Source organism: Callorhinus ursinus, unplaced genomic scaffold (genome assembly GCF_003265705.2).
Source record: "Callorhinus ursinus isolate GAN/ISIS: 27379988/994484 unplaced genomic scaffold, GSC_fseal_2.0 scaffold10, whole genome shotgun sequence".
In the NCBI taxonomy this organism is placed as follows: Eukaryota; Metazoa; Chordata; class Mammalia; order Carnivora; family Otariidae; genus Callorhinus; species Callorhinus ursinus.
Genome location: NW_027397072.1, coordinates 16,723,529 through 16,748,776, shown reverse-complemented (window position 1 = coordinate 16,748,776; position 25,248 = coordinate 16,723,529). Strand labels below are relative to the sequence as shown.

At 37.9% G+C, this 25,248-nt stretch overlaps 1 protein-coding gene across 3 annotated transcripts in view; it reads left to right on the top strand.

Annotated features, from left to right (window-relative positions):
• Positions 1 to 371: 371 nt before the first annotated feature.
• Positions 372 to 25,248, top strand: part of LDAH (lipid droplet associated hydrolase) — a 109,000-nt gene continuing 84,123 nt past the window's right edge. For 2 of the 3 annotated variants that reach the window (XR_003207255.2, XM_025867800.2), the window contains exons 1-3: positions 3,012 to 3,141; positions 15,549 to 15,704; positions 24,062 to 24,205. Coding sequence is in view for 2 of the 3 variants with exons in the window: in XM_025867800.2 (XP_025723585.1) it covers positions 3,096 to 3,141; positions 15,549 to 15,704; positions 24,062 to 24,205 (346 nt within the window). In the remaining variant the exon portion in view is untranslated. Of the gene's footprint in view, positions 421 to 3,011; positions 3,142 to 15,548; positions 15,705 to 24,061; positions 24,206 to 25,248 lie in introns of those variants that run through there. The other variant, XM_025867801.2, reaches the window with a different exon arrangement.

Below are 25,248 nucleotides of genomic sequence, written 5' to 3'. Positions count from 1 at the left end.
TGGCCATATTACTGCTAATAAACAAGGTCAACTAATAATCAACTGTCCTGTGTATGTGGGTAAGGGAAAGGAAGAGATGCAACCATTAACGGGGGTAGGAAAAAATGTGCACGGAGAACGGCGTAAGGGAAGCAGAAGTATATCAGAACGACTGAAGAGGAGGAAGACATTCAAATGAAAGGGAAGAGAAAGTTCCAGCACAGCTACACCCTCCCAGCGGTCTCGCGGAACCTGGAACACACGCCCCAAGCCAGGTTCCCAAAACCTTCCAACCCTGAGCAGGTCGCGCATCTAAAAGGACCGCCTCCCCGTGGCGCGGCGCGGCGCGGCGCTGTGACGTCAGGGTAGGCGGGACTTCCGCTCCCGGTGACGTCAAAGCAGGAGCGGTGCGGTCGAGCCGGTTGCTTTCTAGGCGGACAGGTGAGGCCTAGCTCGCAGTTCGGGGGGGGGGGGACGACTTGGCGCAAGGTCTGACTGGCGAGCAGGCACATGGGAGCCAGAGCCCTTCCTTTGTGTGGCTCCTCGCAGAGCCCGTGCTGCCCTGGGCCAAACGGCCCGCAGGGGCGTGGATAACCCTGCTGCGACCGCTCGGGGTTCAGAACCACTTTGGTACTGTCCCAGCAGTCGCTCCTCTGGGCGCAGTAACGAGCCATCTGTACTGCTAACTCTAGTCTGCCGGCCGGGCGTCTTAAAACGACCCTTTTGGGGGTTGGGGCCAGGATATTGGGCAACTGACCAGGAGGAGTGACTAGAAGGGGCCAAAGTCTGGGCCGGGGACTCCAAAAATCAGAGTTTTTGTACCAACTAAGCCTCTGACTAGCCCTGGACAAGTCACTGTCTTCGCTCCGTGCATCTCAGTTTCCTCACTTGTCCATCGGCGGGGTCATTAAAGGCTCTTTTGGTTTGATCTCAGGCTTTTCCGTAGGATAAGCCTCCTCCCCCACTCCTCTCCCAAATTTGTTACACCAGGTACCCTTGAGAATTGGGCCAATCTCTGAACTTGACACGCCCCTAACCGCATGCTTGGTGTTCAGCCTTAGTTGCGCAAGTATTTTTCTGCGGCATAGAGGTGCCTTGGTGGCTCAGTCGGTTGAGTGCCCACTCTTGATTTCAGCTCAGGTCATGATCTCAGGGTCGTGGGATCCAGCCCGGAGTGGAGCTCTGAGCTCAGCGCGGAATCTGCTTGAGAGTCTCTCTCCCTCTGCCCCTCCCCCTGCTCACGGGTTCTTTCCTCTCTCTAAACTAAAAAATTTTTAAAGTATTTTTCTGTGGCACCAGAAAAATAGGTGACCAAGGTCAGAACGGAGCTTGGTCCCTTGAATTTAGAGTGCAGCATGTTCGGCAAACCATTGAGCCTTTCGGTTGCCTCTACCACTTGCCTGGCATTGTGGTATTTTACGGAAGGCGTCTTGTGCCTCAATTTTTCTCATCTGTAAAATGGGGTACATTAGTATCCATTTGTTAAGATTGTTTTATTCATTGAGGTAATTTATATAGAACTCAGAACAGTGTTTTACACACAGTAAGCACTCATTAACCGCCAACTGTTTTGGAATGACAAACCCATACCCACAGCTCTCTAGAAGATCTTCGCGGCAGGCATCTGGTACTCACACTGCTTTACAATCACCCTTCACCCTGAGGTCTTAACTGTAAACTCTCACTCACCCTTGAGTTTTTTATTTTTCCACACAAGGCAGGATGAGACATGTATTCTTTGATTCACAAATTCATTTCTTCCCGCAGGCGTAGTAACCTGACACCTGCTTTGTGTCTGGTATGACAACACTGGAGAGTTCATAGTTTAACGTCGGGACCCATAGTTCTTAGCCATTTTCATTCAAAGAGCAAATTCCTATGGTGAAAGTGACAAGTATAACAAAAAGCAAAAAGAAACTCAAAAAAGTTAGGAAAATCTCTGGAATCTTTATTCATGAAGGTTTTTGTTTTGTTTTGTTTTTTAAACTTCTTTCTGAAACGATAAATAGGAATGTCTCTTTTGGATTTTTTTTTTTTTCCATTTTTCCCCCTAAAGGTAAAGAAGGCTTATAGACCTAAGGCCCCTCTTCCCAGCATAGGTATATAGTGGGGCAATCAAAGCAACACAGTAGGTGCTCCTCTAAAATTGGTATTTATTTTGATAACTTAGACCTTTGTAATAGGTGATTTTCTTTTTCTTTCCTAAAAAGCCCATCTTCTTTTCAGCATTTTCTCATTTGTAGGAGTATTATAATGTATTTAGAATTAAGTGCTAATTCTGAAATCTACTTTAAGTATACGTCAAAGAAAAATTAGTATATTACTTTTAATGAGTATTTAATATATAAATAGAACAGGTCATACAAATATGTAAAATTCTTAGTTTTCACTGATGTCCAGAAGCTGACTGGGACATAAAAAAAATTATTTTGTGTGTGATTACAATACAATTTGAAGTAATAGTTGGTAGCTTAAAATCCCCAAAGGAGTTACGAAAAAAAAAATTTTTTTTTTTTTTTGTCTTTTTCAAGAAAAGAGAAAAGGTAATTCTGCAAGTTCATCATGAGTGTAGTATGTGCTTCAGTTTTGATATTTCCGCAGTGGGGGTGATAGACTTTATATTCATCATATAAGCTCATCTAGTTATACAGGTTGAGAAGAATCTCACTGGAGGTTAGTATGCAGTCATTAAAATAGCAAAATCAGATGAAATATAAAAGTTGTAAAAAAAAAAGTTGTAAAACTGCTGGCCTCATGACCACTTATCAAGCAAGAGACTGTGGCACAGAATTTTGGTATAATGTGCATCATGCCCTTCCTTCTCTGACCTTCTCCCTACAATATTACGCTATTTTTTTGGATTCTGTAATACTGCATAAACTTTCAGAGTGATATGTGACTGGAAAATACTGGAATAGGAGTAAGAAGACTATAGAATTGATTTTGCCATTTAAAAGCCCTATAACCTTGGACAAATAATATGACAACAGTTGTACTGCCTATTTTGCAGGCATTGTTAAGGTCAGATGAGAATGTAGTTCACAAATGAAAAGAACTACAAAAAAGAAGGTGGTTTTGTTGCAGTTGGTGAGATGATCATCAAGTCAACATAGAAAATGATTACCTCCTCCAATATGTTCTTTGGAGAAAGATGGAATAGAGGTAAATTTAATGGTTAGAGCAGATTGTAAAAAAAGGTTCTGTTCATGCATTTGTATTATGTGTTGACTTTCATCTGTATGTTTTGAAGCTTACATGGGGCTGTGTGGTAAGATTCCCAGTTTTTCTCTTTAATTCCGCTTATAACACAAATAAATATATGTGTAGTTTTAATTTTCTTATTTTGAAATAATTATAGATTAACAGGAAGTTGCAAAAAACTGTACAAGGAGGTCTCCATGTGCTATTCAACTAAACTTCCCCAATGGTAGCATCTTGTATAACTGTAGTACAATTTTTAAATCAGAAAATTGGCATTAGTATATCCCCGGAATTTACTGAGATTCCCCCATTTCACAAGCACTCATTTGTGTGTGTATACATGTATATAGCTTCATGTAACCAACCATCTCATCCCACCCCAATCCCTAACCGCTGGCAACCACTAGTCTGTTCTCTAACTCTACAATTTTGCCTATTTCAAGAGTGTAGTATGAACACAATCATACAGTATATAACTCTTTTTGAGATTTCTTTACTTTGCATGATTCCTTTGGGATCCATTCAAGTTGTTGAGTATGTCAATACTTTGTTTCTTTTTATTGCTGAGTAGTATTCTGTGGTATGATTGTACCACAGTTTGTTTAACCATTCACTTGAAGGACATTTGGGTTGTGTCCAGTTATGGGCTATTACAATTACAACTGCTATGAACCTTTGAAGTTTTTGTGTGAATATGTTTTTATTTCTCTTGGTTAAATGCCCAAGAATGCAATTACTGGGTCATATTGTTTGTATTTGTTAATTTATATGATCATATGCTTTTTCTTCTTTAGCATTTTGATATGGTGGATTACACTGATTAGTTTTTGAATGTTAACCATACCTGGAAGAGGTCGCACTTGATTGTGGTATATAATACTTTTTATACATTGCTGGCTTCTTTTTGCTAATATTTTAATATATAGGTATGAAGGTATTGGTATATAGTTTTCTTTTTTGTGTTCTGTCTGGTTTTTTCTTTATCAGTGTACTATTATTCTGTAGAGTCTTTAGTGGTAAACCTGTTTCATTCCTGATATTAGTAATTTGTGCTTTCTCTCTTTTTATCTTTCTCAGTGGCGTTTTGTTGATTTTATTGGTCTTTTTTCAAAGAACTAGTTTATTTAATTCATTTTTTTCTACTTCCAATTTTATTGATTTTTGCTCTGATATTTATCATTTTCTTCCTCTGCTTGCTTTAGGTTTATTTTACTCTTTTTTTTTCTAGTTTCTTCATTATTGATTTGAGACCTTTCTCATTTCTAATGTTAGCACATAGTGCTATAGATTTCCCTCTCAACATTGCTTTTGTTGCATCTCACATATTTTTATATATTGTATTTTCATTTTCACTGAGTTTTCTGTATTCTTAAAATTTCCTTTGAAACTTCCTCTTTGACCTGTGGGTTATGTAGACATGTGTTCTTTAGTTTCTGAGTATTTGGAGATTTGTCTTGTCTTTCTATTGTTTGTTGTCTTTCTGTTGTGTTTGTTATTGTCTTTCTATTATTGATTTCTAGCCTTATTCCATAATGAAGAGATAAGCTATATGATTGTAATTCTTTTACATTTACATATGTTGTATAACCCAAAATATGGTGTATCTTGGTGAGTGTTCCATGGGCACTTGGAAAGAATGCCTATTCTGCTGTTGTTGCATGTCAGTTACATGTCAATTACATCCTGTTGGTTGCCGGTGTTGTTCCATTCTTCCACATATTGTTGATTGTCTATCTAGTAGTTCTTTTCATTGCTGAGAGATTCCCAACTATAATTGTGCATTTTTCTTGTTCTTCTTTTCAGTTCTATTAGTCTTTGCTTTGTGTATTTTGAATGTCTGTTGTTCATTGCATATACCAGATATCTTTTTGATGGGTTAATCCTTCTATCATTATGACATGTCTCTCTATCCAGTTATTTTCTTTGCTGTGAAGTCCACTTTTTCTGACAGGAATATAGCCAGTGTTGCTTTTAAGAAATAATATTAGCACAATATATCTTTTTTCATTCTTTTATCTTCAGGCTACCCCTGTCATTATGTTTGAAATGAGTTTCCTGTAGACAACATATAATTTGGTCATGTTTCTTTTTAAATCCTTAATACCAATCTCTGCCTTTCAACTTGTATAATTAGGCCATTCATATTTAAAGTAATTATAGCTATGTTAGGACTTAATTCAGCCATTTTATTATTTGTTTTCTGGTTTTTTCCTCTTATTATTTTTCTGTTTCTCTTTTCTTGCCTTCTTGTAGGCTACTTGAATATTTTTTAGAATTCCATTTGGGGGCACCTGGGTGACTCATTCAGTTATAAGCATCCAACTCTTGATTTCAACTCAGGTCATGATTGCTCAGTCATGAGATCAAGCCCACCCCCACCCCCCGCCCCTCCGTTGGGCTCCGTGCTGCCCCTGGAGCCTGCTTGGGATCCTCTCTCCCCCCCTCCCTCTGCCCCTCCCTGCCCCACTTGCGCTCTCTCTTTTTCTCTCTCTCTTAAAAAAAAATTCCATTTGACCTATTTGTAGAGTTTTTGAGTTTATTGCTTAGTATACTATTTTTTTAGTGATTGCCCTAGATATAACAGTATATGTACATAACGTCACACAGCCTACTAGTATTGATATTTTACCACCTCAAGTGAAATGTAGAAACCTTACTTACATTTAGGACCTTTTACCCTCTCCACTTTTTATATATAATTGTCATGTTTCCTCTACATACATTGAGCACCACATCAAATGATGCTATAACTTTTAGTTCAATCATCAAATATGATTTAAGAAACTCATAAGGATAGTCCCTTGTATTAACCACTGCTTTTAACTATTCCATTGTTCTTCCTCTTCTGAAGTTAAACTTTATTCACTTATTTCTTTCTGTTTGGAGAACTTCCTAAGAATAGGTCTGTTAGTGACAGATTCCTTTAGTTTTTCTCCATTTGAGAATATCTTTATTTCCCCTTCATTTTTGAGGGGTCATTTTTCCTGATAGGGAATTTGGGATTGACAGTTATTTTCCTTCAGTACTTGAAAAATGTTGTCACATTTTCCTGGCCTACCTGATTTCTGATGAGAAATCTGACATTCAAATTATTGTTCCCCTATAGATACTATGTCATTTCTCTCTCTGCTTTTAAGGTTTTTTTCCTTGTTTTGGTATTCTAAAGTTTGACTATAAGGTGCTTTGTATTTCTGTAGTTAAGAAGCTCCCAGTAAGGGGCACCTGGGTGACTCAGTCAGTTAAGCGTCTGCCTTCGGATCAGGTCATGATCCCAGGGTCCTGGGATCGAGCCCCGCATCGGGCTCCCTGCTCCGCAGGAAGCCTGCTTCTCCCTCTTCCACTCCCCCTGCTTGTGTTCCCTCTCTCGCAGTCTTTCTCTGTCAAATAAATAAATAAAATCTTAAAAAAAAAAGAAGGTCCCAGTAAGTATGAAAATTTATTATATGAAAAAGATTGCATTTTAATTCAATGGAGAAAAAATGGTTTTAGCACATGTAGCTCTCTATCTGAACGAAAACAAAGTGGATACTTATATAGGTGGATTAAAGGTTTAAATGTGAACACTAGAATAATAAAAATGAAAATAAACATCTAGGAAGTTGATGTAAAATATAGGAGCCCAGAAAAGTGTTGAGGGTCAGCAGTATACAAAATTCTCTTACAAGCCAATAAGAAGAAGATAAATAACCCATTTGAAACATGGGCATAGAATATAAATAGTTCACAGAAGTTCAAAAACCCAGCAAACATGAAAAGATGTTCAAACGCACTAGCAGCCAAAGAAATGCAAACTGAAGAGTGCGATATTTTGTACCCGAAGACTTAAAAATAGTGGTACCACTTATTAATGATAGGATTATAGAAGGAAAATAGATTGCTAGGGGAAATGTGATTCTTACACTCTTTTTGAGAAAACAATCTGGCAATACCTATTAAAATTCTACCAAGTAACTCCACACTTGGGAATCTGGCCATTAGAAACAAAAGACCTGGTATATATGGATATATGTAAGAACATGGGAGATTTAAGAGAACGTACTGTGACATTGTCTCAAAACACTGGGAACTAATTGAGGTCTGTCAACAGGGAAATGGTCACATGAATTATGGTGTACCCATATTATACAACCATTAAAAATAATGAATTAGAGTTATGCTATTTGACTTGGCAGGATTTTCGTGTGTTACTAAGTATGAGAGCAAAATGCATTGAAGTGTGTACAATATGCTCCTATTTATCAAACACTGACAACTCATATTTATCAAGATGTGTATAAATGCTTATGTATATTTGTAGTTGATTATAGAAAAACATGGAAGACTTTTTACTGAGTTAATAACGTGAGTTTCTGAGTGATATGCATGGAAGTGAAAAGAAGTAGAGATGAGGCATGTAAAAGATGAAAAAATAGTCAGCTATTTTAGAAAATCCCAGCATATATTATATCTCATCCATTCAAGTGAAATTATATATATATGTAAAATTTCTCAAAGAACATGACCTCTGGAGTCATTCAGACATCTGGGTTCAAATTCTGGCTCTACCACCATCCAGCTTACTAGTTGTTACATAATTTCCATAATATCTTTCAGTTTTCTCTTCACTTGCTTTGTTGGGGTAGAGGGAGGAAACAATAGTATGCATCTCAGAAGACTGTTTTCAGGGTTAAGTGGTGCAATATAAAGTGTTTAGCACAGTGCCTGGTTTATAGAAAGTATTCTTAAAATGTGAGCTCTTACTATTGCCTCATTTCTCTTGCTCTTTGACATTTATATATTTTTAAAAATTCATTACCAGCCCCTAGCTTACTTGAAGCATTCCCCCATGGTTTACATGATTTTACATATCTTCTTAGTTCATGCCTATTTCTAATTGTTCCTTTTCATTTTTTTGCTGGCTTCTTTTTTTCTTACTTAGGGATATCCCTCCCCACCCACCACCCCCTCAAATTCCAGCAGGAGCTGTCTGTCAAAGAATCTTTTGAGTTAGGTGACTGGGTGAATAATGGTACTCTGAATGGTGACAGAGAAGTCAGGATATAGGGTCTGTAGAGTTGATTTTTGAAACAAAATGATTTTTATTTTTGGCACTTATTAAAGTTTGATGCATCAGTGAGGCACCCAGATAAATGCTCAGTAGTTAGCACTCAAAAGGAAGAAGAGGGCCCAGGGCAGAAACTTTGGGTACAGGGAACGGGGGAGGAAAATGTTCTCATTGAAGATGGGGAGGTATCAGTGAAGCCAAGATAAGGGAGCTCCTTAGGAAGGAGCTGGGCAAATCATATCTCCTGTGACCTTCTGGAGCTTTAGTTCTATGGCTCCCACTGTCTTCTGGTCTTGTCCCTTATTTTCTTGAAACTTACTATGTTTATAACTGTACTATATTTTCTTGAAACTTACTATGTTTGTAACTGTAACTTCCTCCGGCTAACTTCCCTTCCCTGGTAGTTCCCCTTTATGCGCATAGTGCTTCCATTCTCCTCATCTTTAGCATCAGAATCCAAGTCATCTTAGTCATTTACCCTTCCCTGGCTTCTCATATAGAATCGTTACTAAGACTCGAGTCTCACACTCACTCCTTTATTCCCACCCTCATTTCTTGCTTAGGTTATTTTGATAGTTTTTAAACTTTAATGTAGTCTTCTGGTTTTTTTCTGTCTTTCACAATCTTTTTAAAAGAACTACATTAATCAAATCCTTCCCCTATTTTATTTTTTTATTTAAATTCAATTAGCCAGTTTATAGTACATCATTAGTTTCAGATGTAGAGTTCAGTAATTTCATCAGTAGCATATAACACCCAGTGCTCATCACATCACATGCCCTCCTTAATGCCCATCACCCAGTTACCCCATCCCCCCACCCACCTCCCCTCTAGAAGCTCTCAGTTTGTTTTCTATAGTTAAGAGTCTCTCATGGTTTGTCTCTGATTTCTTCCCATTCAGTGTTCCCTGCCTTCCGCTATTATCCTCTGCACTGTTTCTTGTATTCCACCTATGAGTGAAACCATATGATAATTGTCTTTCTCTAATTGACTTATTTCGCTCAGCATAATACCCTCCAGTTCCATCCACATTGATGTAAATGATAAGGTTTCATCCTTTCTGATGGCTAAATAGTATTCCATTGTGTGTGTATATGTGTGTGTGTGTGTGTGTGTACACACACACACATACATACATACATACATACCACATCTTCTTTAACCATTCCTTTGTTGATGGACATCTGGGCTCTTTTCATAGTTTGACTATTGTGGACATTGCTGCTATAAACATTGGGGTGCAGGTGCCCCTTCGGATCCTTACGTTTGTATCTTTGGGGTAAATACCTAGTAGTGCAGTTCCTCTATTTTTAACTTCTTGAGGAACCTCCATACTGTTTTTCAAAGTGGCTGTACCAGCTTGCACTCCCACCAGCAGTGTAAGAGGCTTTCCCTTTCTCTGCATCCTCGCCAACATTTGTTGTTTCCCGACTTGTTAATTTTAGCCATTCTGACTGGTGTGAGGTGGTATCTCATTGTGTTTTTGATTTGTATTTTTCTGATGCCAAGTGCTATTGAGCAATTTTCCACTCTCACCACTGTTGTTCAACATGGTACTAGAAGTCCTTCCCCATTTTAAAAACCATCAGACTTCCTGTGCCTTCAACATTTTCCCAAACCATTCAGAAAAAGTGAGATATTAGTAAGAAAGGTTAGCAGGATCACCATTGACAAAATTGGTCAAATTGCTTTTAGAAGGTTGTATGTATACTTTGTCCCTCTCTTAAAGGTTCAGAAATTCTTATTAGTGTAATTTGAAAAGTTCTGCAGAACTGAAATTTATATATCTTTGTTTAACCTATTTTGGCAGATTGTGTTTCCCAAAGTTGGCCACAATAACTCCCAATAACTCCATATTCTTCCAACAATTGAACTTTGACACGCCCTCTATTGAGAGAGGTCCATTTTTCCTCCCTTTGAATATGGGTGGGCTATGGCTAACATGGAAGTGATGCCATGTGACTTCTGAGGCTAGGTCTTAAAAGGTCACATGGTTTCAATCTGGCCTTCTTGAGATAATTGCTGTTGAAACTCAACCATCATGTTCTGAACAAGTCCAAGTAGTCCATGTGGAGAGACTATATATAGTCAGCCCATGTATGTGTTCCTGGCCAAAACCTGACAACAGCATCTGTTATCAGACATGTGACTAGAGGTACTTCGAGATGACAACAACTCTTGCCCTCACTGAACATATCACACCCAGCTGTTGAACCTTCTCAGCAAAGGCCCCAGACATTATGGATTAGAGATGGGCTATTCTTGCTGTGCTGTTTGTCAGTTCCTGACCCAAAGAATCTATGAGTATTATAAAATGGTTGCTTTAAGCAACTAAGTTTTGGGGTAGTATGTTATGTAGCGAGAGTAACTGGAACACTCATAAATATATATATCTACATATATATATAATATATATTATCTTGTTATTTGTGAATAATGACAGTTTTCTTTCTTCTTAGCCAATCCACATACATTTATTTCTTTTCTGTGTTGTCTTACATTGGCTAGGACCTCAAGTACAATATAGAAGTGTTAATAGCAGATTTCTTTGTCTTGATCTCAAACTTTCAGAGGGGCTTTCAGCATTTCACCCTTAATAAAATGTTTACTGTAGGTTTTTTTTTTTAAGGTTTATTTATTTATTTGAGAGAGAGAGCATTGGGGTGGGGGGAGGGCGGGAAGAGGGAGAGGGAGAGAGAATCCCAAACAAGCCTGATCTCTTGACCCTAAGATCACCACCTGAGCCAGGACCAAGAGTTGGGTGCTCAGTGGACTGCGCCACCTAGGCACCCCACTGTAGGTGTTTTTTAAGATACTTATATTTCATCAAGGAAGATCCCTCTATTTCTTCTTTTCTTAAAGAGATTTTTCATGATTCTTTATTGGATTTTATCAAATGTATTTTCATTTCATTCATTGGTTGAGATGATTCTATGATTTTTCTCCTTTATTCTATTAATGTGATAAATTGACTAAATTTTGAATGTTTAGCAGTCTTATATTTCTGATATATACACATTTTGGTTGTATGTTTCACTGAATTTGGTCTGCTAATATTTTGAATGGAGTTTTCGCATCTCTTTTCATGGGAGAGGTTGGCTTGTAATTGTCCTTTCGTATGAAGACTGTCAGGTATTGATATCACGGTTTGCACAGCTCATAAAATGAATTGGGAAGTGGTCCCTCTTTTTCTGTTTTCTGGACAACTCTGTAAGATTGGTGTCATTTCTTCCGTAAGTGACTCATCTGGACCAGGAATTATGGATTCAGTGTCTTTGGTAGCTATTGGACTGTTAAGAGTCTCCTAGCCTTTTTGTGTTATAGAATTTTCCCATATCAAATTTATTGGCTTAAAGCTCTTCATGATATTCTTTCATTATCTTTTTAATGTCCATAGAACCTAGAGTGATAATCACTTTTTCACGTCTCACTGGTTATTTGTGCCCCTTTTCTTGATGAGTCTTCTCAGGGGTTTATTTATTTATAGGTCTTTTCAAAGGCTAGACTTCAGGCTTTGTTAATGCTCTCAAATGTAAACTTTTTCACCATTCTATTAATTTCTATTCTTTATTACTTTTTTCTGTTTTTCTTTATTTGGATTCATTTAGTTTTTCTAACTCCTTAAGATATGTGTTTGATCTTTGATTTCCAGCCCTTTTTTCTAATATTTTAGAAAGCATTTTAAGACTTTGAATTTTCTTCAGTCATGCCTTTATCTGCATCCCATACATTTTGATATCTTATTTTCATTATTTATTTCATTATTATTTAGTTCTCAGTTACATTGTGAATTCTTCCCCCACTCATCAGTTATTTGGAGGTTTATTGCTTAATTTCCAAAATTTGGGGGATTTTCTTACTATTTTTGTTATTTTTAGCTTAATTCCACTGTGATTAGAGAATATATTATTTCACTTTTTGGAAATTTGTTGAGACTTGCTGTGTGGCCCAGTATATGGTCAGTTTATGTTCCATGTCACTTGAAGAGGATGTGCATTTTGCCATTATTTGGTATAGAATTCTACACATGCCAGTTATGTTCATTATGTTAATATAAACAATTATTCAAATTTTCTATATTTTCATTGACTTTTTTCTTTGTTTATTCTATCAGATACTGAGGTATGTCAGAATCTTCCATTATGATTGTGGTCTTTATTTCTCCTTTTACATTTGTCAGTTTTTAATTTATCTCTGGAGGCTAAAATATCATGTACATGCTAATTGAAAATTGTTATGGTCTCCTGGTGGATTGACTTTTTGAAATGCTCCTATTTATCTCTCATGTACTTCTTACTTTAAAGTTTACTTTTTAAATCTGATTTCAGTATAACTATACCACCTCTTCATTCATTAGTATTTCCGTGATATATTGTTTCCACCTTTCACTTTTATTCTTTATTCTTAATGTGTATCATTTATAAGTAGCATACAGTTAGTTGTTTATTTTTATCCAATCTGATTCTTTGCCTTCAATTGGCATAATTGGTCTATTTACATTTAATTTATTACTGATATATTTGGGTTTAAATACAAAATTTTACTACCATTTTAAAATTTAAAAAAAACAAAATTTATTTGTTATAACTGTTCTATATTCTCTGCTTTCTTCTCATTTTCATATTAAATAGATTCTCTACTTCCTCTTTTATTACACATTCTTGAATGGTTCTTTTATTGGTTACTGATTTTTTTTAACAGATTTTTTTTTTCCAACATTTTCTCTGGCTTTTCAAATTGTTCTCAATGGAAGGTTGTTTCAACACAAGCTAGTCTTTCCTTGCTAACACGGGATTGAACTTAATTTTAATCTACATTTTAAACTAAAACAAAACAAAACGAAAAAACCCTCTACTTTAAGACAACTCCCAGATTGACCAGATTCGTAGAGATTGCCAGCATGTTAATGTTAGCTACTAGAGTAACTAAAAATTCACAGAATTTAAAAACAGCTTCTGCTGCTGTTTTCCACATATGTGTACTTCTTATATTGTGTTTTGAAAACAATTACAAATTTAAGTATTTGTGAGTTGAATATAGTTAATAACTTTAGATTCTCTTCTGGTGCAAGTATTCAATTTACCAGTGTCTTCTCTGATGGTATTCTACTATAAGGCAATATAGAACAGCTAAATCTAATATTGTTTCCAATGTTTTATAAATGTCATAAGACCTTTATAAATATAATGTATTTTGTGACAGTTTAAGAGATTGGACTACAGTGACATTTATTAATAAACTAAAAATCAGTCCTTAAAATGTGAGATACTTTTATTTATTTAGTCAATTTATTTTGAATGAAGAGGAGTTCCCACTTTTTGAGTGAGAATTTTTTTTATTTTCTAAGTAGTTTTATTTAAGAGACTTTTGGTCACACATGGAGATTGGAATATGTTTACTTCTTCCTCATTCCTAAATCCAGTAAAATGATGGTAAAATTAATAAGGGCATAATGAAGAAAATGAAAGAGGCAACATAATATCTGACTAGAGAAGTGAGGTTTTAGAAATGTTAGAAAGCAGATGGATAAATTATCACCATTTAGCAGAGCTGAGCAGTTTTGATTGAACATAATAGTGGTCAGAAGATTGAACTGTAACATCCCCCTGAATGTTGAGTCATATATATCATTTTTAGTGTCTGTATAATGAATTATCGTATTTTATGTAACCATTCTCCCATTAATGAACACTGAAGTTCTTCAGCTCTTCAGTGTTGTAAATAGCATTCCGTGCATTTATTCTTTGAAAAATATTTTAGATACCCTTTTTAAAATTGTTTCCCCAAAATTGCTGAGTCAAAGTTTATGTCTTATGGATATTGCCCACTTCTGCCAGATTGCTTCCCAAAGGCCATTCTCACCATTACCATCAATGTGGAATCTCTGGTGTCACTACATCCTAACTACCATTACGTTTACCTTAAGGTGGGTGTCAGGGGAGGAATGGGTAGTCTTGCAGTAGATTTATTGACTGTTGTGCTGGGAGAGACATGAATAACAAGTGTACAGATTACTAGGTAAAGTTTACCTGGCTACCTTTACTATTGTTGACTTAGGATAATGACAGGTGCTATGAGTTTAGAGGAAAAGGAGATTTCCTTTATTTGAGATTTTCAGGGGAGACTTCCAAGTAGGAAGTAGAATTTGAGCTACATCTAAGATGGCAAAGATTTGAAGAGAAAAATTTGGATAGACGACGAAAGATATGTCAGTCTAGATCCATTCAGGAGACAGAAACCACACAGTAACTTAAATAGTTAAGGAATTATTAAGCTGTGGAAAAAGAGAAACTCTAAAATTATTATATAAAGAAAACTCTATAAAGATAGCCTAGGGCTGAGGGAGAGTACCCAAGAAAGGACAAACATAGAATGTGGGTTTAGATCTCATTGAAGAAGGTGTGGTTGCAGGTGTATGGTAGAGAAATTTGGTGGTTGTCTGCACCAAAGCTGGTCCACAGTCACTGTGTCAGCAGGTGAACCAAGACTGGTGAGAGGTTGCGCAGAGTGAATCAGGGAGCTGGTGCAGGTGTGAGGTCGGGAGTGGTGGCGAATCTGTTGGAAGGGCCACAGTAAACCACTCTGGGATCCATCCAGGTAAGTTGAGGCTGTTAAGCACAGTCAGAGGAGTTTGGGGCACTGCTTTGGGTACTGCTATGAATGGGCGGTTGGAGAAGCTTCCCTCTTAAGCAATTCAGAGCTCTGTTGGGCAAGGCAGTTCCAGGCTACTGTGTGGTCAGGTGGCTGGTTCTTTAGTGTGCCTGTGGGCTGAGGAGAGGGTGCAGGGAGCAGCCACCTGGTCTGAGGTACACACCTGTGCTATCTGGGACTCTTGCCATATTGTTGCTGTTGCTGCCAGAAGAGAGAGCAAGAGAAAGAGGAAACACATAGCAGCCAGCCAGATGCTGGAGAAAGCTGTACTCTTCAGGCACGTTAGCACTAGAGCCGGGCATTTTTTCAGTCTTGGTGCTATTGACTTTTTGGGCTAGTTAATTCTTTGTTGTGAGTGCTGCCCTCAGCACTGTAGGATGTTAGGCGGCATCCCTGGCTAATCGGATCCTGATTCACACTGCTGTCTAGTCTTTTACTTCACTGAAGACATGTCTCCCTGTTTCTCCTTACTCTTATGGTTTGTTTTAATTTTGTGTGTGTGTGTGTGTGTGTGTGTGTGATCCTATAATCCAGAATAGTTGACTAGTCCTATACCTTCTGTATTTGCTTGTGTATATTGAAAGTTGCCTTTTTAAAAATTCTTGAATATTGCCTTTGGCTCAAAGCTTTACGTCTTAGCAACTCACTATATTGTTTTTCTCCTCTTATTTAGAAATGGACTCGGAAATCAAGGAAGAAGTTCCTGTGCATGAGGAATTTATTTTATGTTGTGGAGTTGAAACCCAGGTTCTAAAATGTGGGCCCTGGACTAACCTCTTCAATGAGCCAAGAGCCAATAGGCCTAAGCTGCTTATTTTTATTATTACAGGTAAGTTTAAAAATCTGGATGAGGAGTCTATCTACAGATACTTACAATAACTTTTTCAGATTTTAAAGAGAAATTGATAAATATAAAAAAACTCTGTGGAAGGAAATAAAATTACTCAAACCATTGATAACAACCACCCTTGGTCCTTTAGTGGCTGGGCTTTTTGGTTTTTTCTCTGCATTTATATTATGTATGTTATGTTGTCTGTTACATATATTTTAAATCATAATTGGAAGTATACTATACATATAGTTTTACAATCCACTATTTAAAATTCCTTAATATTTAGAATAATTAGAACTATCACATTTTTGACAGTTTTCTTAATAGTTTTTTCTGTCTCATTCCAAGATGATTACAAGTTTAGTAAAACATTTATCCTGAGATTTGGCAACTGAGTCATTTGTGACTTTTGCTGGATCACTATCAATAGAATGTTAGGTATGGGTAGATGCTTGATTGTAGGTATTCAAAGTGCTTTTAAAATTGTGAGTTAGAACATATTTATATCAGCCTGAAAGATTAAAAGTGAAACTGTAAATATGTATCGTATCATATATCGCTAAGTCAGTGGGGTATTATGATTGCATTTCCTTTTTTTTTTTTTTTAACAATTTTATTTGTTTGAGAGAGAGGCAGAGATAGCGATAGAGAGCACGAGCAGGGAGGAGAGGGAGAAGCAGGCTTCCCCTGGAGCAGGGAGCCTGACACAAGACTCCACCCCAGGACCCTGGGATCATGACCTGAGCCCAAGGCAGACGCTTCACCGACTGAGCCACCCAGGCGCCCCGCATTTCTTTTCTTGTATATTTTTTCTTGTTTGTTCTCCCTGGGTTAATGATTGTCTTATTTGCTTAGTTTTCTGTTTTTGAATCACTATTTATCCTTAAATTATTCTCTAGGAAGTGGGAAAAAAAAATCCTCTTACTGCGTTTGAGTAATCAGTCAGGTTTTGTTTTTTTCTTTCTTTGGAGATATCCTTCACAGAACTCCGTTCTTTGGCTGCAGTCTGGACTGACTGACCTGTGGGTCTGCTGCACAGGCCATCCTGGGGATTCTTTTCACTTTCCTCCTGGGTTAGATTACATTTCCCGGATCCCATATTTTCTTATTTCTTGGTTTATTGCTTAAGCACATCTCCTAGTAACTTCCTGAGAATAGGTGCGTGGGAAGTAATCTTTTAAAGATCTATCATGTCGGAAGATGTTTTAGACTTCTAGATTGCAGATCATTTTTCCTGACAATTTAGAGGGCGTCTTAGCTGTTTTCTAGTACCTTGCTGTGGATGTTTTTTCATCCACTGTAAGCTTTAGTGAACCCTTTTATGCCAGAAACTCATATACTTCAATTCTAAAAGCTATGTTTTTTCTTTTTTTATAGTCTCTTGTTTCCTGGGTACATACATTATCATTTCCTCTGGCTTCTTGCATTGTTAGAGTTTTTACCGTTTGTTTACATTAGTGTTTGTTTTTCCTCAAATGTTTGGTAACCCTTTCATTTTTCAGAGGAAGACATAAACAGCTAATTGAAATCTTTGTGTTCAGTGATAAGACTTGTCTACAGTTGCGCCTAGAGTGACCAACCATCGTAGTCTGAGAGATTTTCCAGGACACATGATTTCTGGTACTAAAACCACAACAGCCCTAGGCAAAACAGGATGGCTGGTCACTCTAGGAATCCTCATGCTAGGGTAATCGGGTAGGGACCCACCATTTCACTGGAGAATTTCCAGCTTTCATATCTGTAGCTGTTTCTTGGGCCGTTCAATTTTTCCAGGAAGGAATCTTCCAGTATCCAGTTTGAGGAGTGGAAGCCTGTTTGCTGATGTTCAGGGCTGAACAAGGGAAAGAAGGTTGGGAGTTTCAGTGTTTAGTAAACAATTGATCTAACCCCTTCTCAGTATAGTGCTTCTGTTTGCGGCTGGCCTAAGATTCCTGATCCAAAACGTCTCTTCCATGGGGCACCTGGGTGGCTCAGTCATTAAGCGTCTGCCTTCGGCTCAGGTCATGATCCCAGGGTCCTGGGATCGAGCCCTGCATCGGGCTCCCTGCTCCGCGAGAAGCCTGCGTCTCCTCCTCCCACTCCCCCTGCTTGTGTTCCCTCTCTTGCTGTGTCTCTCTCTGTCAAATAAATAAATAAAATCTTTTTTAAAAAAAAGTCTCTTCCGGAAATAAAACTTCCAGTCTCCTGCCATGATGTAAAAGTCTTTTTGGAAAGCAGTCTGTTGACATCTATTAAAATTAAAAATACATATGCTTTGCTAGCAGCGAGGGAGAGTTTGAAATTATAGACATGACACATGCTATTTGATGGAGCAGAGATTTGAGGCCAGGGCAGAGCATAGAATTGAGAAAGTAAGTAGAAACATTGTCTTAGACTGGATATGGAATATTCTTCTGAGGCGAGCATGAAGGAGGTGAAGTTAATTACTCAAGTGGAGAAGCGTGAAGGCATGTCAGAGGGAGTAAAGTAGTTCGTGCCTCCTGTTCTCTGCTAATTAAGAGTTGAGGTGATCTGTTGAGAATAAGTATGGCAGAGGGTAGATAAGGGCCCTGAGGAAAGTGATCAGCATTGAGAATAGCAGATACGTAGGATGAAAAGAATTATCAACCAAAACCAAGTAGAGAAATTTTGAGCAGCACTGTGATGGAATAGTGGGTGTATTGGGAGTAAGATCTGAAAGAGTAGAAGGCCTATCAGAGTGAGAATGGTTTGAATGTTAACCATTTCTGAGTAATGAGAAAATCTAAGCCTGTGATTCTTAAAGTTGGGGTCGGGACCAGCAGTATCATCCGAGAACTCCCTAGATATGCAGGTTCTGGGGCCCCATTGTAGACCTTCTGAACCAGAAACTCTGGGGATGGAGCAGCCTCTGTTTTAACAAACCCTCCAGAGGATTGTGATATGCACACCACTGATTAGGACGTAGCTCATTGTATAAGCTTAATGTACCTGAAGTTCTTTGAATTTGATCAAGGTAATGAGTTATGAGACAAAGATGTTGGCTCAGTGAATCCACCTGGAATTTAAAATCTCCTGACGTGGAATGGCAAGTGAAACTGTCATTTAAGGATCAAGGTTTTCGAGGAAATGTGTGAGAATGACTAAACAGTTGATAGATGGAAATGGAGGCAGAGAGGTTGTTACAGTAAAATGGATTAGTAAGTGGAGCTGATTGCTCACTGTGCTTCCCCACTCAGAGGTGCTCATTCACCCACTCATGTGCCCTCGGTAAGGGGAACCCTGTGTTGCAGAAGTCTTTGCTTTCCTTGAGGCATAAGAGGTGTTAGAGAAGAGTGCCTGCTCTACTACACAGGCTTGAAAGGAAGAGTCCGTGCTAGGGGAAGGCCAGGTTTAACATACGATGAAGAGGTAGATAGAGGGAGCATTTGGTGAACACCTGGTGGAGAAAGGGAAACTTAAAACATTTGTTGTTTTATGGTGTTGCTGTTTTATAATGCTTTGACATTTTCAGATGATACTTAGTTTCTTAGTATTCTTTTTTTTTCTTTTTTTTTTCTTTTTTTTTTTAGTTTCTTAGTGTTCTTTCATGTTTGCCCTTCTATTCTCATTGCTGCCCTTGGCCCTTTTTCTTGGAGTTCATGGGAGCTGTAGGCTGGTGCTGCTCATTAGTTTTTGGAATTCAGAACTGTATTTTATATTTGGGCTGAGTCTATTTATACTGTGGGGAAAATTAGTACTTAGCAAAATTAATTACTTTTAAGTTGGTAATGATAATGAGGAGTGATTTATTAGAATCCACAGATTGAGGAACTTTTAATTTCATCTTTTCCAGTGAACCTATGTTTTAGAGTTTTTGTTAAGTAACAGTATCCTTGGACTTTCTTTAAATAGGGAAATGAGCAAAGGAAGCCAATTTGAGAACTCACTCTAGAACATATTGAGTCATTATAACTCTCAAGGGGTCATCTGGGTATAATAGTCATGTAATGTATCTTGTATGGAGTATAGTGATTGAAAATGGAACGGACAAGGCTCCTTAGATAAGCCCAAAGTTCTGTCCACCTGACAGCCTTCTGTATAGATGCTGTGCCACATTAATTTTATATGTGGCAGTTTTTGTCCCCTACAAGATTAACTGGAAGGTATAAGTCTGCAATTGCAGTGTTGAATGGTTAGAGTTTATTGACAGTTGGGGTCTAGAGATGGTCACTGCAGCGTCTGTTATATGTCGCTCAGGCATTTGACTATATGTTCAGTCAAGTATGTGTTTATAACACATTTTGATATGCTTTGATAAAGTGTTTTACTAGCATTTTTATATTGGAATGTTTTCAAACATCCCTACACCTGAAGATACAAATATACATGCAGGCGTGTGTATGTATCTGATTTTAGTTGCATAAACAAGACCCTTTTCAATCTTTTTTGGTTTCCTAACCAAGAAATTAAGTTCCTGGCTCATAAAGTGTATATGTTACACTTATGTAACCATAATATTTACATGGCGAAGTATGCAATGACCTTTAAATAGTGCGTTATGTTTTCTACTTCCATCTCAGTTGTGAGTTGGATCTTCATGTTACTTACTGGCCATTGTGGACTCTTCTGTTTCTTCTGGAGCCAAGCTTTTCATTGCTTGAGGGCCTTTGCACCTGTTCTTCCCCTGTCCTGGTCTCCTACCTCACATTTTTACAAGGTTGATTTGTTTTCATCTTTTCAGTCGTAGCTAAATGCCGCCTCCTCAAACATTTTTCTCAGGCCACCCTAATTTCTTCCCTTCTCTACCACACGCTGTTTATTTCCCTCATAGAAGTTAGCACACTCTTGAGTTATCTTATTTACTTATTAAGTTATGTGTATATATTTTCCTACTAGACTATGAATTACAAAAAGACCTTTATCTGTCCTGTGCCTGACACAGTGATTTCCATGTAGTAAGTGGTCAATAAATAACTGATAACTAAAAGAATATACAAAAGAAGCTATAGCACTGACTAGAATGAAATCAGAATGGAGTAGTTGACATTATCATTTACTTAATGATGATAAAATGGTGAACAAGAAAGCTTAAGATCTTGTAGTCATTAAGGGAAAGAATCAAAACCCAGAGATAGGGAGAAAACATTGTTTTATAGCAGTTCATTAGCTAGTACTCTTCAGTTTCATATTGTAACTCATCATAATTATTGCATCTAAATCATGTAGTTGTTACCTCTGGATTCTTCTGAAACCAGTTTTAACATGCTCTACACCTTAAACCACAGAACGTCACGTGTCAAATTTATTCAATAAAAAAATAAATATGTAATAATAATGTTAGCAATAATAGCTACCATTTATTCAGCATTTACTATGTGCCAAGTATCATGCAAGGGATTGCCTATGCATTACCCCTAATGATAATGCCAGCTACTTTGTGGGCCTTTTGTAAGATTAACTAAAACAAGGTATGCAGAAGATCCTAAACCAGGTAATTTATGCTCTTTTTTAAATTCATTATTACTGTTTTCTTTTGTATATTCTTCCAGCCATCAAATATTTATTGAGCCCTTATCATCTGTGTGATCTTGGGCAAGCTATTTAACCTCCTTGTGCCTCAGTTTCCTCATCCATACAATGGAAATAAGAATAATACTACCTCATGGGAGGACTAAATGAGTTAATACGTGCAAAACACTTAAATGCTGCCTGGCATGTAATAATGTACAGCACTTTAAAATGTGGACTAGGGGCACCTGGGTGGATCAGTTGGTTGAGCATCCAACTTGTGATTTCAGCTCAGGTCATGATCTCAGGTCAGGAGATTAAGCCCTGCATTGGGATCCACACTCAGCGGAGAGTCTGCTTCAGACTCTCTCTCCTTCTCCCTCTGCCCCTCCCCTGCTTGCTCTCTCTTTCTCTCTCTCTCTCAAATAAATAAAATAAAATGTGGACTGTTATTATTTTCTAGCCTTATGAAAACCACTGTAAAACTTTGTGAGAGACATAAAACATTTGAATGAGACATGACGCATTCCTAAAAGATTATACTCAGTAATGTAAAAAAATAAAATCTTTCTAAATTAATGTATAAATGAGATGAAATTTCAGTCAGAATTCCAAAAAGATAAAATTGAAGCTGGTGAAAGTAATTCTAAAGGTTATGAGACCAGGCTAGAAAATTTGGGAAAAATTAAGAGAAGGGACTTGCCCTGTCAGTTACTGAAACATTAATAAATAAATTAATACATAAATTAAATAAATAAATACATACATACATACATACATACCCAAGACAGTAATCAAGACAGTATGGCACTGGCAGAGGAGAAAATAAATAGAATTATTTGGAATCAGAATTAGCAAGCTGGGGGCGCCTGGGTGGCTCAGTCAGTTAAGCGGCTGCCTTCGGCTCAAGTCATGATCCTGGGGTCCTGGGATCAAGCCCCACGTCCAGCTCCCTGCTCAGCGGAGAGCCTGCTTCTCCCTCTCCCTCTCCCTCTGCCTGCCACTCTGCCTACTTGTGCTATCTCTCTGTCAAATAAATAAATAAAATCTTATAAAAAAAGAATTAGCAAGTTAATGTAAAAATTCAGTATTAAATTCAGAAGACATTTCAAATCAATGCAGAAAGAATGGATTATATAATAAATGGTCTCGGGACACTTGGCTAATCACTTGGAACGAAGTTGGATTGCTACTTTGTACTTTACACTCAGAAATATTCCAGACTTACTGAAGATTTAGATATAAAACATGAAACAGTGCTACCCACATCCACCACAGATGTTACAGCCTTGGTGCTATACACCCCTCCTCTCTTCCTCCTCCTCAAGCTGCCCCATGTCAGTCATGGGGCATATTACTGTGTTTGAGGAAGTTTCTGTGCTATTTAACAAAGATGACACGAGCACAATAACAAAAAGAAATTTGGAGCATGGGTTAGTAGGTCAGAATGCAGCAGAAGCAAAATAGCAATATGAGTGAATAGGCCGTTTGTTACTGTCATGGCTAGACATGACAAGTCTGAAGAGCCAACATTTACGCAGCACTTGTGTATCAGGCAGTGTTTAAGTACTTTACATACGTTAATTCACTTAGTTCTTAACGTGACGTACTTGATTATTATCCTCATCTTGTGGACAAAGAAGCTAAGACCCAGAGAGGTTAGGTAACTTGCCAAAGGTCACACACTTGGTAAGTAGCAAAGCCAGGATTCGACCTCACACAGGCTGGCTCCAGAGTTTATGCCCTTAACCACTTTGCTTCTTTGCCTGTCTAGGACACTGAAAGATGCAGGTAATGAAGAAATCAGTGTCATGTGACAAGGGTGGCAGAGGTTCAATCAGTGCAGCAAAACCATGTCATGTAATTGCAAAGAGGAGAAAACCTAATAGCATGAAGAAATAATAAATTGATTGGCAAATTAATATTGATGGAAGTGGACCAGTATCTGTGAAAACATTATACAGATGATGATTGCAGGATGAAAGCCCCATTTCACTGTCTTTTCCCCTAAAAATGTATCAGATTGACTCTTCTTCTAAAAGGTCATTATTCATTCTATTTCTCTATAGCAAACCCATGTCAAAAATACCTTCTGTATATACACAAGAAAAGTCTATATGTATTAGTTGATGGTCTTTTTCCCAAAAGGTGAAACTATACATCTGCTTATAATATCAGTACTTGTGATAAATGATGAGGAAACCTCAGTAAACTCCTCAAAGTACCGTTTGTGAATGATTCTTACACTGATTTGTTTTCATGCAGCTTGCTAACTGAGCACAGTAAAATCTTGAAGGGCTTTAGAGACAGGATTATAATGACTTTGAACTACTAGGATGGTCATGGGAAGCCTCTGAGAGGTGTTTAAATTAGGATACTGCTATGAGTTGATTTGAAGTTTGAAGGTATCTTTCTGGGTACCCTGCAGAATGGGCTCCCTGGGGACAAGAGTAGATAGAAGGCCCATGAGGAGGCTGCTGCAGGAAACTCAAGGTGGTAATGCTGATGGAGAGACATGAGATGCATAAGATGTAAGATCTGTTTTGGAAACAAAGTTGACAGGACTTATTGGTGAATTGGATGTGAAAAACAGGGAGAAACCAAGAGTGACTCCTGGTGTTAGGACTTGAGTATTGGGTTTAGGATTGGTGGTTCCTTTATTAAGCTGAGGAATAGGGAGGAAGAATTTATCTTGAAACCATTGGGGAACAAAGCAGGAGCAGAAATTTTCTGAGTGATCATTCCCAGACTTACGGTATAAAGGATATTAAAATTGAAGTGTATATATAAATGTTAGTAGATTTGTAGAAGAAAGCGTGAGGTCAAATGGATCCTTCTTTTCCACTCTGCATATCTTATGTGAGCTTATTGCTTTAGTTAACTAAGGTCTGTGTTTCTTTTCTTAGGTAATCCAGGTTTTTCTGCCTTTTATGTACCATTTGCAAAGGCTTTGTACTCCTCAATAAACCGACGCTTTCCAGTTTGGGTTATCAGTCATGCTGGACATGTTTTGGTCCCCAAAGGCAAGAAGATTCTTATAACCTCAGACGGTATGTCTTTATTAACATCTCTTTTCCTTTACAGCGAGTGGGTGTTCATGTGTCTAGAAAGTCTGCTAAGGTTAAGAGTTACACCACTGGAAACCTCTGCTTGTGGCATTGGGCGCATGCTGCCACGTTTTGGTAATTTTAGGATTTTTAAAGTCCTTTTCATTTTCTGCAGGTAGTTTTCTCTAAAAATTTGAGTAGATCAAACAATTGTCTAAAACTTGCCTTCTCTGTGGACCAACTAGTAATCAGCTATATATTTATTGATCAAGCACTATATTTCCAGGGCTGTACTAAGAGGAATGGTGGAGGAAAAAATATTGTAAGCCATGGTCCTTACTCTAAAGAGGCTCTTACCCTAATGTTTAGAGAATGATTAAGTGATAAACTCTGGCCTGCTGATAATGTGGATATTTGGGAAATAAGGGAAAGAACACGGTATGGGTTCGAAAAGACTGTGGAGTAGATGGGTCCCAACAGTTGAGCAGAATTTGGATCCGGGGGTTGTGCGGAGTGCAGAGGTGTAACAGGAGAGATTCAGTAGGTGTGCTGCTGGTGCTGGGCAGGGCCAGACCTAGAGGAACCTTGGAGCTGGGGAGAGAGCCTTGACTCCATTGGTAGACTCCTGGAGGCCTTTAAATGGAGAAAGTAGCACCAGGTAGCTGCAAATTACCTGCTTCTAACATATGAAAATTCAGCATTCTCACTCTTCTAAAAAAGAAAAATAGAACTTCACTTCTCCGTAGGCATTCCATTTAAGGGCCGTTTGTCCCAAGCCTGACCCTTAGTTAATCTGAGGTGGGAGAGAGGTGGCTGTGGCTCTGGTTTGCTCCTCTTTCTGGTGTGCTTCTCCTGTGGTATGCGCATCTTACTGAGCATCTAATGATAGGGGAAACTGTGTGGGGAAGGAGGGAGAAAGGAGCAGGTGATACAGGAACTCTCTGTGCTAATCTCTTCAAATTTTTTATAAATCTAAAACCATTCTTTAAAACAAAACCTGTTAAAAAAAATACTGGAATTTAAAAATAATTTGGTATTTAGATTTT